The 16,333-nt window shown below is 37.2% G+C and overlaps 1 protein-coding gene across 3 annotated transcripts in view; it reads right to left on the minus strand.

Annotated features, from left to right (window-relative positions):
* Window positions 1-16,333, minus strand: part of robo1 (roundabout, axon guidance receptor, homolog 1 (Drosophila)) — a 341,340-nt gene that overhangs the window by 43,745 nt on the left and 281,262 nt on the right. For all 3 annotated transcript variants that reach the window (XM_051861495.1, XM_051861497.1, XM_051861494.1), the window contains exons 5-8: window positions 15,431-15,588; window positions 8,975-9,095; window positions 5,950-6,088; window positions 5,647-5,774 (exon numbers count right to left, since the gene is read on the minus strand). In XM_051861495.1, the coding sequence (XP_051717455.1) occupies window positions 5,647-5,774; window positions 5,950-6,088; window positions 8,975-9,095; window positions 15,431-15,588 (546 nt within the window). The remainder of the gene's footprint in view (window positions 1-5,646; window positions 5,775-5,949; window positions 6,089-8,974; window positions 9,096-15,430; window positions 15,589-16,333) is intronic.

Here is a 16,333-nt window from a genome sequence, read left to right on the forward strand (position 1 = left end):
GGAACCTAAAAGCCTGTTGCTGTGTAAAAACCCTCAATCTCCAGGACTTTTAATTTTGAAAAGTTGAAAATAACATGAAATGGCATTTAAAAAGCATTTAACATCTGTAAAGTGACATATTTCCAAATGAAACCTACTACTTTTAGTTTGAATAATGTCAGGTGGGAATTACATTCTGATGAAAGATTATATGAAAATAAGAATTTTCTGTAACACTTCATAATAAGGTTTCATTTGTTAACATTAGTTAACTACATTAGATAACATGAACTAACAATGAACAAGACTTCTACAGCATTTAATAATCTTTGTTAACTCTTTCCCCGTCAGTGTTTTTTTTTTTTTTTTTTTTTTGTTAAGCTGCCAGCCACTGCCAGAATTTTGGATAATTTTCCTAAAAATTTCATGGCCCCCAGAATATTTTGTTGTATGAATATCTGAACATGCAATATATCAAAAGAAAGAACAGAGCCTCTGCTTAAAAAAAAAAAAAAATATATATATATATATATATATATATATTTATTTATTTATTTTTATTTTTATTTTTTTTGAACAAAAAGCTGAGAAAATACTTTTTTGTTGTTGTTTTTCCCCCCCAAAGACTACAATGTTTAAAGGTGCAATATGTAGGATTTTCTGTCCGCTAGAGGTCACTAGAGGCCTATTCAAAACAAAGGCGTAGCTTGATGACGCCAAGTTTGAGCGTGGAATCTTGGGACATGTGGTCTTCACCTCACAGCCGGTGGAAAAGAATTGGGATAGGACTCGGAAGAAATCATGTTCATGGATGCGATTATTAACGTTACTGAAGTATGAAGCAGAGCAGGGCCGAGTGTTGTGGGAGCTGAACGAGGCCGCTGGAGCGATTGCGCAACACACACTGTGAGAAGCGGGACTTTTATTATGCCACAGTCGCCGCCGTTGCTTCCGCTTTTCCGGTCATAAGTATGAGGTAACACAGCTCTGTTTATCATATTAGATACATTTGAGTGTGTTGGCAATGATGTTATAACGTTACTCTGTGCGTTTGCTCGATGGCTGCTGCGAGACACTTGTTACACACTGCAGTAAGCTAGATCGATAATAGAATATCATATTAAATGCTGGATGGCTTGTGTTGATAAATGGCATGAAATTAATTTTAAAATGTACTGTATGATGGAGAAAATTCTGTATTACTGTTACTAAAAATAAAGCTGCATCTGATTATGCTATGTTAGCTACTTGACAAAATAGTGTTTTTCTCTGAGGCATGGTAAAGCATGGTACTCGCAAAAATCAAGAAAATTAGATTTAAACAATAAGACTAAACGTGTTGAGCTATATAACAATAATTAGTTTTCTGTCTATAAATATAACAAAACAGTTGTTCCCTTGTCTAATAAAACATAATATATTAAAGCGCCTTTGGTGTTTCCATGGTTTCTACAAAATAAAACCGGAAATCGAGGATAACGCGGGTATGACGCAATTGACAGGCGACTCCTCACACGTCCCGGAGCCTTGGTTAAAATTGCAATTTTCTCACGATTTACAAATAGTTGGAAACATTTGGGATATTGTAAGTACTCAAGTGAACAAAATATATAATACTGGCCTAGTGGTTTTTGGATATTTTACTGCAAAATTCTTACATATTGCACATTTAAGCAATGCTTCTATCGCTTGTTTTTACTCCTTTTTTGTCTGTGTTTTGATCTGGAGGTTTCAGAAGATGCATAATAGCACCCCCTTCCGTATAACAATGAAAATACGGAAAGCCTGGAAAATTCCGGCGATGGCGGAGAAAGAGTTAATGTTAACATTTAATAATTTAAAATTAATGATGAACTATTCCTTTATCATTAGTTAAAGGAATAGTTCATCCAAAAATGAAAATTCTGTCATCATTTACTCACCCTCAAGTTGTTCCAAACCTGTATGAGTTTCTTTCTTCTGCTTAACACAAAAGAAGATATTTTGAAGAATGTTGGTAACCAAACAGTTGATGTACTCCATTGACTTCCATAGTACTTTTTTTCCTACTATAGAAGTCAATGGGGTCCATCAACTGTTTGCTTAACCATATTCTTCAAAATATCTTCTTTTGTGTTTAGCAGAAGAAAGAAATTCATATACATTTGGAACAACTTGAGGGTGAGTAAATGATCACAGAATTTTCATTTTTGGGTGAACTATCCCTTTAATGCACTGTGAACTAACATGAACAAATAATGAACAACAGTATTTTTAACTAACATTAAGAAAAATTAATAAATTCTGTGTAACACATTGTTTATTGTTATTTCATGTTAACTAATGCATTAATTAATGTTAAAATATGAGACCTTACTGTAAAATGTTTCTGACTTTCCTTTAGAATAAAGATGAATCGCGCATAATAAAATCAAGGAAATTTGTTAAGCAAATACAGTAAATAAGCCAATTTTGAACTTAAAGTGCAATAACTCAGCCCATTTGGAGTCAATCCTATGAGATGGACAGAATAACACAAATGAAGGGTGAGAAATGAGGGAAAGCAGTAGATTTCAGAACAGCTGCTTAAAGAGAACTCGACTTGGACGGGGTCGTTTGCTCTTTTGGCAATGGTTGTGGCTCTCGGTCTACTTTGTTTCCATGGCCCCATTAGCGCAGCTACTCCTGGGACTCGCATGGCATTCTAGCACTTTCCTCAAATACATCAATACTAATGACTAAATCACCAGCTGAGAGAGGCCTCGTTTGTACCAAACATTATCTTTTCATGGCCTTTTAACAGAGAACTGACTCTTATTCGAAATTACTTATCTCGGAGAATGTGTGTTTGTGTGTACATGTGCGCTTGACTGTGTCTCAAATTCTTGGGAGCTGCATACCTAGATGACATTTACAAATTCAGAATTGACAAATGGTTTAATGAATGCACCTACAATGTCTAAACATGCTGTCTAGGTAGGCAGCTCACTAATGTAATTCCTTTAAAACACCAACCAGACAAAAGACATTCTATAATCGAAGTAATCATTTTGATGAATGTCATTCCTTGGCATCTGAAAAGCAATAGTGTGCCAAAGGCAAGTTTATTAATAAGTCCCTTCGCTGGATGGACTGGTTATTGAAGCAGACTTGTTTATAAGTCTGGTTCAAATGCTACTGGCCCGCTAAACACACATGTAAAATAATAATTCAGCAATTTCTGTAAGCAGTAAAAACCAGTAAAAGCAATAAGTGGCGCAACGAGGAGAAGGAGAAAACTGCTCAGGAGTGTCAGGAGACAATGTGGACATTATTCTCTAAAGAGTTGAGCCTTCAAGAGTGTGAAATACACTCAAGGGGACTTAAAATGAACAGGACGAAACAAAATGGACCTACTTCATGAGTAAAATAGATGTGTTCTTATGTATGGGTGTTTATTAAACCACTAAACCACCATTATGTCATAGTGATTGATGGTGTTTTTTTTATTAACTTACATTTTTTTTTAATTAAATTATTTCATTATAAATAAATTATAAATAATAATAATTTTTCTTTGTTAAATAAATATTATTGCTGTTTTATCTTTTAAAAAAACTGCTATTCTAAACCAAAAGAGTGACATAAACCTAAACCAATTCAATATTTACAACCCGAAGTCCAGAAAAGTTGGGACGCTTTTTAAATTTGAATAAAATGAAAACTAAAAGACTTTCAAATCACATGAGCCAATATTTTTATTCACAATGGAACATAGATAACAAAACAAATGTTTAAACGGAGAAATTTTACAATTTTATGCACAAAATGAGCTCTTTTCAAATTTGAAGACTGCTACAGGTCTAAAAATAGTTTAGGGAATGTTTACCATGGTGTAAGAGGGCATCTCCTCTTCTTTTCAAAACAGTTTAAAGGCGTCTGGGCATCGAGGTTGTGGGTTTCTGCAGTTTAGGTGTTGGAATTTGGTCCCATTCTTGTGTGATATAGGCTTCCAGCTGCTGAACAGTTCGTGGTTGTCTTTGATGTATTTTTCATTTAATGTTGCTCTAAAAACTTTATATAATTTTCAGCATTCATAGTGCCTTCCAAAACATGCATGCTGCCCATACCGTATGCACTTATGCACCCCCATACCATCAGAGATGCTGGCTTTTGAACTGAACGCTGATAACATGCAGGAAGGTCTCTCTCCTCTTTAGCCCGGAGGACACGGCATCCGTGATTTCGAACAAGAATATCAAATTTGGACTCGTCTGACCATAGAACACTTTTCCACTTTGAAACAGTCCATTTTAAATGAGCCTTGGCCCACATGACACAATGGTGCTTCTGGACCATGTTCACATATGGCTTCCTTTTTGCATGATTTATAGCTTTAGTTGGCATCTGCAGATGGCACGGCGGATTGTGTTTACCGACAGTGGTTTCTGGAAGTATTCCTGGGCCCATTTAGTAATGTCATTGATACAATCATGCTGATGAGTGAAGCAGTGTCGTCTGAGGGCCCGAAGACCACGGGCATCCAATAAAGGTCTTCGACCTCGTCCCTTCCACATAGAGATTTCTCCAGTTTCTCTGAATCTTTTGATGATGATATGCACTGTCGATGATGAGATTTGCAAAGCCTTTGCAATCTGATGTTGAGGAGCATTGTTTTTCAAGTATTTTTACGCACTCTTTCACAGATTGGAGAGCTTCTGCCCATCTTTACTTCTGAGAGACTCTGCCTCTCTAAGACAATCCTTTTATAGCTAATCATGTTACAGACCTGATATCAATTAACTTAATTAGTTGCTAGATTTTCTCCCAGCTAAATCTTTTCAAAATTTCTTGCTTTTTCAGCCATTTGTTGCCCCCGTGCCAACTTTTTTGAGACCTGTAGCAGGCATCAAATTTGAAATTAGCTAATTTTGTGCTAATTTGTTCATTTCTCACTTTAAACATTTGTTATGTTATCTATGTTCTATTGTGAATAAAATATTGCCTCATGTGATTTGAAAGTCTTTTAGTTTTCATTTTATTCAAATTTAAAAAACGTGCCAACTTTTCTGGAATTCTGGAATTCTGTTTATTGTGAAAAATTATTACTACACACACGGCATACAACTGTGCCTCAGTTGTAGCATATTAAGTAAAATAAACAAAATAATTTCCAATCAAGTTGGGAATTTTGACCAAAAAGTTGACCAAAAATGTTTTGTTTTGTGCAGTTAGGATGCAAAAAATACTAGCTTTGAATTTAACCCAAGCAAGACGAAGATGTCAGTGATTTTAAACATTTAAAAATGTAATTTACACCACAGGGTGTTATCAAACACAATAAATCATCTGAGATGTGGAAATGACAGTGTGGTGGGAATTATGCTTCAGAAAAAATGACAGAAATCATCCTGTGTCACTCACAGGATACAGAAAAATATGGTTTTCCAACAGCTAGGAAAAAAAATGGGAAGGAACATTCACAACGATCCAGCATCCATTCGGACAAAACAATCTGACAACCTGTCAAAGCTGCAAACGTCTGTCTAGAAACTAACAGCCGTGAATAAACAGGTCAAAACACACAAACACAGATTCCCGCCTATCAAAAGCATTGGTTATTTTAAATTATAGATTAGTGCTGACAGGATCAGAGCAGTTTGTCAAACAGCGTGAGATGAGTGACAGCGTGTGTTTGTGCATTCTTACCGTGGACGGTGAGGGTGGCGCTGGCCTCCGTCTTCCCCATCATGTTCTCCGCCTGACAGGTGTAAGTACCGGCATCTCCTGAAGTCAGTCTCTTCAGTTTGAGAGTGTGATCCTCCCAGATCTCATGCCTGAGAAGACAATACACAAACAAATATAGATGCCATTAAACAAGGCCATCCTGAGACAGTTCATGTACTCTTTCTTATCAGGAGGTTCTTTAAGACTTTAAAGGACAGAAAACACATTCCTCATCTGCATGTAATTGGCTTAATATAAGCTAACTAGACATTTTATCACTCATACCTTCCCTTGGGTAGCTCTCCGTCCTCTTTCCTCCAACGGATGGTGGGAACAGGGTCTCCTTGAGCTTCACACCTGAACTCAACACTCTGGTCCACCAGAACAGACTGACTGCTCGGCTTTCGCAAGAAGCTGGGCCTCTCTGCACACAAACACAGTGTATTATGTAATACAAGAAGTTTCCCAGTCTTCCCTATGAGATATTCCCTTCTCTGATCCGATTATGAACTTACAGTGAACTATATCTATTAAACTCTGACTTGTTGTTTTAACCTAAACTTTCATGCAGCTAATCCTAAAGTAAGCTTCCTATCTGATTTATTTATTTATTAAGATTATGTAACTTTTATGTTAGGATACTAATAATCTGTTACAGGGATAAGTCAACCAAAGATGAAAAACCATCATCATTTACTCACCCTCAAGCAGTGTTAATATTCAGAGCAAATTTTGATTTAGTTTTGGTCATAGTCTTTTGACTAAAATGCCTTTAAGTTTTAGTCATATTTTAGTCATCTGAATTGTTTTAGTTTTAGTCTAGTAGATTTAGTCGATTAAAATCTAATGGGTTTAGTTAAATTGTAATGCATCAATTAAGCATTTCTCTAAAATGTTCAAACTCATTATATACTCCTGGAGAAAACATCTATTAACCTGCAAATATGAATTATATTAAGGTCTAAACATGCAATACAGACAGATTTAACTAATGTGACATATAACGTCTTTATTTATATCTTAAAATTAAATAAAACCACTTCTCATAAAGAAACAAGAACATGGTCTTTTTAGTTAATGATATGCATTCTTTATAACAACTTGCATACAACATTCTTCATTCTTTTTCAGCAGACATAATTATTTGTATAAATTAAATATATATTAATACTTAAAGATATTAAAGTTATTCAGTCAAGAACATTGAGTGATCTTTTTCTTTTGTTGTTTGATTAATATTCACGGGGCTGCTGTCACTTTAAGGCAGAATGCACGGAAACAATTCACTGATACACATCCGATATTCTCCCAACTGTTTAAACACTTGTTTTATTTTTAATCATAAAACAAGTGTTTACATGAATACTCGCCAAAACTGACATTTTGACAATTTTGTGTGTATTTGTCCTTTTAAGTGCGAAAAGACGTGAAAGAGAGCTTGATTCAGTACTCGTATGCTGACGTCTGAGAGGCAGATTTCTGTGTGCGCACAAAAAAAACATACTGAATTGAGCTCTCTTTCACGTCGTCAAGATTTTTTTCAGATTTATTCATATGTCTGCTCTTCTCTTTTTCACAAACATTTATATTTTGGAATGTTTTATGAGACATGTAGCAAGTGGATGTCAACTTATGTCCTGTTGGGTAGATCAGCACATTACAATTTAAATGTGCGCATCTTCCACGTAGGACATCAGTTCTGACTGGATCTCATCCCAAATCGTCCCTCCGAAACATTGCCTCATTTTTATTCACCGACGAAAATGTCAATAGATTTTCGTCAATAGTTTTTGTCATTCAAATCCAGCTTTTATTTAGTTATAGTCTCATTTTCGTCAGTGAAAAAATGTCGTTGATGAAAATTATTTATCAACAAAATTAACAATGCCCTCAAGTTGTTCTAAAACTGTATGACTTTCTTTGCTCTGCTGGACACAAAAGAAGATATTTTGAAGACTGTTAGTAACCAAACAGTTTCTGGTCCCCACTGACCATAGTAATTTTTTATTTTTATTTTTTTCATACTATGGAAGTCAATGGGGACCAGCAGCTATCTCACTCTATAACATGATTAATTCGTACATATTTTACGAGGTGGCTAACTCGTAAGGATCTGTACGACGTCACTCATACGATTCATACGATTTGCCTAAACCCCAGTGGCGGGTAGGTTTAGGGGCAGGGTTAGGGTTAGGTCATTCGTACGAATTCAAACGAATTTGGAAACTCGTAAAATATGTACGATTTAGCAAAAAATGTACAAATTTGTACGAGTGAGGTCATACAAATTAACATCATATAAAATATCTTTTCTGTTTAAGAGAACAAAGAAATTCATACAGGTTTAGAACAAATTAAGGGTGAGTAAATGATGATATAATTTAAATTTTTGGTGGAACTATCCCTTTAAGATTAGGACTATCTAATGGACAACAATTAAAATCAGAAATGTTGCCTCGGTAGCAAACTGAAACAAATACCTTCAAGTTGAAGAACTAAAATGACTAAACCAATGGCATGAGTTGGGGGCGGGGCTATCTGTTTGAGCAACCAATGGCAGAGGGAAGAGTATTCAAAATCTGGTATAAAAGTCATTCATTTTGCCATTCTGTTTTGTGAGTCTACTGCCACTAAAGATGGCACACTTCACCTCTAAATTGAATCTGAGGAGATGTTTTTGGAGGAATTAGGTTTCGCTCCATTTCTTACACTTGATCTAAATTGAGAATGACAGTAATCTTGACTTGACGTGGCTGGTGACTTTCTCCCTGTAATGTGTAAATATGCAAGCAGACATTGAATAATGATGGTAATGAGGATGGCTGTGTTGCAGAGATTAAGGAGAGAAGGTCAAAGGTCACAACTCTGATGTGGAATAGTGTAAACTGATATGTTAGGGTGTTGGACACAATGTATATTTTTGTGTGTATGTGTGAATGAAGGGGTGTGTGAAGGGTGAGCTGGTATTTGTTTCATGGCAAACTCTGATGATAAGGTTTAAGGGTCCATGTCTCCTAAACGGGGTCAATGACACGCTGGAGTCTTCCTACAGCTAAGCACACAAACTCTAAACATCTGGACTCTCTCCTGCACTGCCTATAAACAAACACTTCATACAACGTGTGTGTGTTTAAGTGAATCCATCTGCATGCTTTTCACAATCAAATGCACCAGAGGTTTGTGTGGGAACCTGATTACATATACACATGTGCCTCTTAAGGAAGGCCGATCATATGCCCGAGTATTTGAGAATAAGACATCTGATTTACTGAAATACATAAATTAAAGCTGAAATATATTGAAAACGTACCGAGAACGGTCAACTCTGCGATCTCACTCTCTCGTTCCCCCATCATGTTGGTTCCCACGCACACGTATTTCCCTGCATCCGTTTTGCGGGTGTTGGTAATCATCAGTTTTCCTCCTCGTATCTGATGGAAAGAAAATATAAGAAAACATAAATATAACTATTTAAGGTCAAAACCCTTATGGTGGGAGGGTGGGAGGGTGGGGGGTATGTTTAAAGCCTCCTTAATTACACATATATATATATATATATATATATATATATATATATACATACACACACACACACACATACACATATATATATATATATATATAATATAATATAATATTATATTATATTTATAAATGAGCCACGTCTCCCTGAGAACATTAGCAGCTGTGTTTTTCACCCTTTTTGTCAGCTGGGTGTCCATCATAAAGTTATGTACATGTTTTTCGGCTTTAGTTAATTCCATTTTTTTTGCGACCACAGCGAGTACCAAAGCAGTGCATCCGGCACCCATGATGCCGGTTAGGAGACAGACCCCTTTCCCACAGTATGTATTAGGAACCATATCTCTTATACGTATGTAGTGTCTATTCTGGTGGCTTATAGTTTCCCAGGATCTGAGTACAGGCCAAAGGGGCCCTTTTTTTTTTGTTCTCAAGCAATTGCATGTGCAGCTGGGGGTTCTCATTCACCTGAGCACATCAAAATCACACACAACAAATCTGACCCCTGCATCAGGGGACCACACGGTGAGAGTCAATGAGGGGGAGCAGAATGTGGCCGCTCTCCTGCGGTCCCCTACCTGCCTGCACTTACACAGGTCAACATGTGGGTTCACTTTATAACAGATCATGTCATGTCTCATTGATTATCATTCACTGCGGTCAGTGTGCCGCAGAGTCCAGCGGCTGGATCTGACTGTGTTTAACATGTGGAATGTGTAAACAGAGTCTCAGTGATAAAGACCAGAGGCATTTGCTGTATATCCCATAATTTACAAATTAGATACAGTTATTACACTTATGAGACACAAATGCCACATACAATCTAGTCTGCACTAAAATGTGACACTGCAGCTCAAAATTTTGATGGATGGATGGATGGATGGAGTGCATGAAAATGTGACACTGCAGCTCAAAATTCCCAATAATTGATGGATGGATGGATGGATGGATGGATAGATGGAAAATTAGAGTTTTTATCTGATAGGTGTAAAATGAGAGTTTTTATCTGATTGATTTTTACAGTCATTTACATTTAAAGGACACCAAACATGTATGGATGGATGGATGGATGGATGGATGGAGTCTGCACTAAATTGTGACATTGCAGCTCAAAATTCACAATAATTGATGGATGGATGGATGTATGGATGGAAAATGAGAGTTTTCATCTGATAGGTGTAAAATTAGAGTTTTTATCTGATTGATTTTTACAGTCATTTACATTTAAAGGCCAGCAAACATGGATGGATGGATGGATGGATGGATGGATGGATCAAAAGGTGGATGGTTGATGATGAATGATGGAACCATGAAAGAAAAGCTGGATGATAATTTGTGGTAACGATGAAACGAAAGGTGGATGGAACTATGAAACAAAAGATGGATGATAGATGATGGGAAGATGAAACCAAATGTGGATGAAGAATTGATGGATGGATGGATGGATGGATGGAACAATGAAACAAAATATGGATGGATGGTTGATGGGTGAATTGATGGATAGAATGATGGATGGATGGATGGATGGATGGATAGAACAATAGACAGACAGACAGACAAACAGATGAAAATATGGAAAAGTATAGAAAGTATAAATGTAGTATCAATAAACATTAAAATGTAAATTTTTCATTTTCTGTTCACAAACACTCAGAGGTGTAAAATGAGAATTTTTATCTGATTGGTTTTTACAGTCATTTACATTTAAAGGACAGCAAGCATCTAAACAAAACATTCGCCAGGTCTCATGGGACGTCTCGGAGCACTTCCAAACCGGACACGTTCTAAAACTTTCTGAAGCATTCTTGAGCCCTGTCGCCTCTCCTAAATATTAATGGTGGAAAAGAGTCTTCAAACAAAGGAGAGGTAGGAGGGGAAAGGAAGGAGGGTGAGTTTATTTAAGGCACCCTATGGTGTTGGAGAGGGTTTGAAGTGTCATTATGTTACTGTTTGTTTGAGCAAGAGCTTAACGGCTGAAACGGCACAAGACTCACAAAGTAGACAAGGTCAGGTCAGACGTAGGAGTGAGTGTATGTGTGTGTGTGTCTACTGGGGAAATTATACAGTGAAGAGGCTGAAACCAAAGGAAAAGTGAGAATGTGCCTCAGGGAAAACTCAAGCTCCATTTCAAAAGATGAGCTGCTTGTTGCAATGAGGTGTGGTGTTGCCTTATCTGTTAATGAATACATGTAGCATAATCTAAAAGCATACCTATGAAACCTAAAAACTGTTGTCTAGATAGGAAGCTTGCCGTTACATAAAAAAAAATATGTAAGAGCTCTGCTAGACAGCCCCAAAACTCCTCTTCACATCCCAAGCACACGCAGACACATATTTGGAGTTCCATCACGGCAGGGCGGCTTCACTGTCGGCCCAGAGTCAATGAACCCACCTTCGCTCCCTCTGTCCTCGGCCTGCTGAGGATGCGATCAATCTGAGCATTGGGAGATTACTTTATTCGCATGCCTTTTGTCTCGTGTGGTTTGGCAGCGCTGCCTAAGCAGAAGTGCTCGTACAGGGCTCATGGTGTGGAGTCATTCAGCAGGCCAGATAATCACACACCAACTCAGAACAAAAAGCTGCAAAACAATATGGAGCACAAGCTTCAATCTGCTGCGCTGCTCCAGTTAATTTAAGCAGACTGCAGCAATTACTGCTGAAAAGCAATTAATGGCCACATTGGAGCTCTTTAATTTAGAGATAACAGTGGAATGCAAAACAAAAGTATAATGTTGATGCTCATTACTGTATGCAGAGCTGTAGTTGAGCCAATGTTTCAACAAAAATCAGTTCATTGCTGTGAACTGCATTTTGCCCCTAAACAAAAAACAAAGATGCTTCTTACAGGAACAAAACATGTTTACACTCTTTGCACAATTAAACCATTCTGTATTCTCATTTGCATAATGGCCACTCTCAAGTCTCATTGCTGTAATGCAATAAAAATTAAAAATTTAAATATAATATAATATTTTAAAATATATTATTTAATTACTCACTACATCCTGTTAGTATTGTTGTACCACTTTAAATTTATGATGTTAATTAAAAAAATCTTATATTCCATAGATATCCAGTAGGTAATCACAACGTGCTGATATACAGCCATATCACACGGCTACGAGTGTGATATTGCATTTATATAACAATTCGACAGCACGAGTGTGTAAATAAATAAGGACAACAACGGAGTGTCTTTAAAACCCTCTTTTGTGCAGAACTATTTCCTTCCGCCATGGATTCAAATCTCAAGTTGACAGTTCGACCAAGCCTCCATTACTAATTTTAAAACGTCACTTTAGAACTAGTAACAAAGGAATGTTGAGTCCCTCCATTGAAACTCACTGTATTTGTACAGTATTAGAGAGAGAGAGAGAGAGAGAGAGAGAGAGAGAGAGAGAGAGAGAGAGAAAGATATCGCCTGAGCGAGCATTACCTGTGTCTGGTATAACATTCATTCTTCAGGTCAATGTTCATAATAACTGTTTGAATGTCCGCTGAGGAAAACAATCTTTGTATTTGTCCTTTTTATGGTTAAGGGGATTTCCCATAACAGTGCAAAAACATCCTTTGTTTACAAAATTCCCATTCAATTTAAAAGTCTCTTGCGACTGACTCATAAATATAGCCTTAATATTAAATTATTAAACTTAACATAGCCCAATTCGATTTGCTCAGGAACAAGTAATAGATTAATACGATTTTATTTACCCAAAATTAATTATATCTCATGTTTAACCACTATAAGGGGGCAAATCCCCGAAGCACTAGCCGAGATGAAGCTGTTCTCGGCGGGTACACAAGCACTGAATGGCCACTGATGGCCTGGAGCTCGCATCTCTGAAAAAGTCTAAAAAAATTGTAAAATAGGCACTATGATTAAATATGAGTCACAAATTTCAGGTCTAAACAACTACATTCTTGCCTAAAAAAAACTCTTAAAACTACAGTTCGAGGTAAAACAAGTGTAGTTTTTGTAGTATTTGTTTTTGAAGTACCCATAAAACATGGAAACCAGTGTGTATGTGTGTGTGTGTGTGTGTACTGGTTTGACTTACGTTATAAGGACCCTTATATTTTAATGTGTATTCAGGTTTCAGGCCACGCCCCCTACAGTATGAGTACATGCCGATGTCTTCATAATTCAAATTGCTAACTGAACATACTAAACTCTTTTTTTTTTTATTAAAAATGTAAAAGAAAGATTTCTGTGATGGGTAGGTTTAGTGGTAGGGTTATGGCCTAGAAAATGTCATTAGCTCAGTATAAAAACCATTATGCCTATGCAATGTCCTCATAATGATAAGTGTATCAATGTGTGTGTGTGTGTCTGTGTGTGTGTGTGTGTGTGTGTGTGTGTCTGTGTGTGTTTGAGATGACCATACAGTTTAATGTCTACAAAATTGTAGACTGCAGACTGGAGATAAGCTAAACACACATCCACCACCACCACCACTAACATCAACAACAAACTTGATCTTGTTTGATTCAGCTTCATCCTAATCAGCACAATCACAACAACATCATAGTTACATGTTGTCGGATCTTTGGAATGCGTAACACATTCCTTCATTGCCTTTATAGTCAGTGCTAAGCACTAAATTGCTATTCTCAAAGACCCTGTCTACGGTTTGATTAAAAATAACAAAACCCCCCAAACCACCTTTAGCCTTATTCTACACAAATAAGCCACATGGAAAACGAGCAGCAGCGTGCACATCAAAGTCACTCTTTTAACGACAAAAGAGGCCTGATTGATCCCGTTACTTAATTTCCCACACATTTAATTAGAAAAACCTAATTGGTGGCCCTGGTTTAAAGACTGCATTAAATCAGCAGAGAGAGAGAGTTTTCGGCTCGTGAACGCTAGCGAAGGCAAACTTTCATTCCCACATGCCCTTCCAATCAGATGAATGGGCTCCATTAATTTTCCCTGACAGAGTCGGCCACGACGCAGTTTAAACACTCATCAGCAGTGCCCTAATCGGCCTTCATTTGCTTGAAAAATGCAGCAGAAGCAATTGTTATCCACATGCATTAAATAAAGGAACTTCTTTTCGCTGTGTCTTTTTATTAACGAATCAGCAGGGTTTCGTTAGCAACTCTAAAATGAAAATTAGGAAGGGACCTGGTTTAATTTGCAAACACAAGGCCGGACGTGAAGCTTACAACAGTAAGTCATCCATAAAAAATGTGTAATTTGAGCACTAAATTGGTTCAAGTCATCAGTTTTGCAGTGGGACTACTGTTTTAGGTGGATACATTTTAAGTGGATAGTTTTTCATATTATCCAACAAATCCTCTCATCTGAGCTTTAAGTGTAACTTTGCCGATTTTCACCCTGCTTTATATGGTTACAATGTCGGTAGTTAATGTAAATGAACAATGTTTATTCTTTCTCCGTGTTACATGGACCGAGAAATTCACGTATATTTCTCAGCAAAAGTCCGCTGGATGACGCATTTTGCGATGTCTCTGACTTTTGACAGCTACAGATTATACTTCTGAATTTTTGTATCCCATCCACGGACAGTCGGACCGGCAGAGGGTTATTAACAGAACAGTTTTTATCACTGAAAATTGTATTTGTACTTTGTCTACTCTTTAAACAGTATTATGGTGAAAATGGAACACTATGGCAACAGGTTTCTTACCTGAACTCGACGGCGTTTTCCTTTGGGAAGAAAGAATGGCAGTTTGACCTAAAACACTGTGTTTGAAATCATCCAGCTTGAATGATGTTGACTACAAATAGTGAGGCTCTTCAGATTTTCTGTCGCGGCATTCTCTCCATATTTACGATTCTTTGCAGCCTTTAGCCGCTGTCTACAACACGCTGGATCCTTCACTGGAAACTAAAAGTAACTCACGTTCCACTAAATGTTTACTCTTTAAAATCTTGCACCCAGGAACAATACAAGCCGACACTATTAAAAGATTAAAAATTTAATAAGAAGTATTTCCTACTAAAGCAAAGTATTTGACTCTGGTAAGCGTATCCATAGCAGACTGGTAGGAGTGGCCTTGGACGGCAACCTAGTGCATTATGGGTGTTGAAGTTTTCCTACCTATTTGGCAACAGCCATTTTTCTCTGTTTTCTCTAGTCAGGCTTTATTGAAAGCCCATTTTGTAAGCAGTGAAGTACCCCTTTAACCAGCCAGTGTAAAACGCTCTTCCACCAGCTAGATGAGCAGCACTAACCAGCTGGTCTTTTCAACAGGAAACATTATCAGATATGCTTACCGTTATTCTCTCATCTCTGTCGTCGATGGTGACTCCATCTTTCTTCCAGGAGATGGTGGGTTCGGGGTGTCCGCGGGGCGGCTGGCACTCCATGACCGCTGGCTCACCCGCTGCCACCATCACGTCCACAGGGTTCTGTCTGAAATCATCTCGAAGAACTGATAAAAAAGAGAGAAGGAAAAAGAGGGATTTTAGAAACCCGTACAGCATTTCTATCAGGAAACTACTCATGCTAACATTTAAAGGAGAGGAATAACAAATTAGAAACCACGAGAGGAACATCTTTCTACTCTTGCCCAGTGCAAACCACCTCTAATCTATTTCAAACATACAAAGATTAAACCTAAAACTCCTGTTTACATTAGCTAAAAAGGCACAAAAGAGGGTTTGAAATATAAAGTGCTCTTCCTGCATGGAAGTGGAAGTGATATTAATGTGGGACACAAGTGAGCAGTGAAGATTGAACATTCATCTAGACCACTGCTGAAGTGTGCAATAATGCCTGAACCCAAAAACACACTGTATATTTGAGAGTATAAGCATGTTAGTTGACCCTGTTACCCTTCTGATGGATCTGCTTAAAGCATTCCCATTAATCCGAGACAGCATTCCTTTCAGTGTCAAGTAGATACTGTACAGCAGCACATTAGATTAGTCCAATGTTTTAAATTATACACACATGACATGGGAAAAGCACATGTGGTGAAACACGACAACTTGACATGAGATATTTTCCAAAACCCAGCGAGCTGCCAACCATATTTGCTTTTGCAAAGCACATTTCTGATCTTATTACACATCGTTTCACACATTATTACAAAGAAAATTAATGTTAGACTTGGTAATCTTTTTGGAAACATTACAAATTTTTTATGTTTTTGAAAGAAGTCTCTTATGCTTACC

Source organism: Ctenopharyngodon idella, chromosome 15, assembly GCF_019924925.1.
Source record: "Ctenopharyngodon idella isolate HZGC_01 chromosome 15, HZGC01, whole genome shotgun sequence".
Classification (NCBI taxonomy): Eukaryota; Metazoa; Chordata; class Actinopteri; order Cypriniformes; family Xenocyprididae; genus Ctenopharyngodon; species Ctenopharyngodon idella.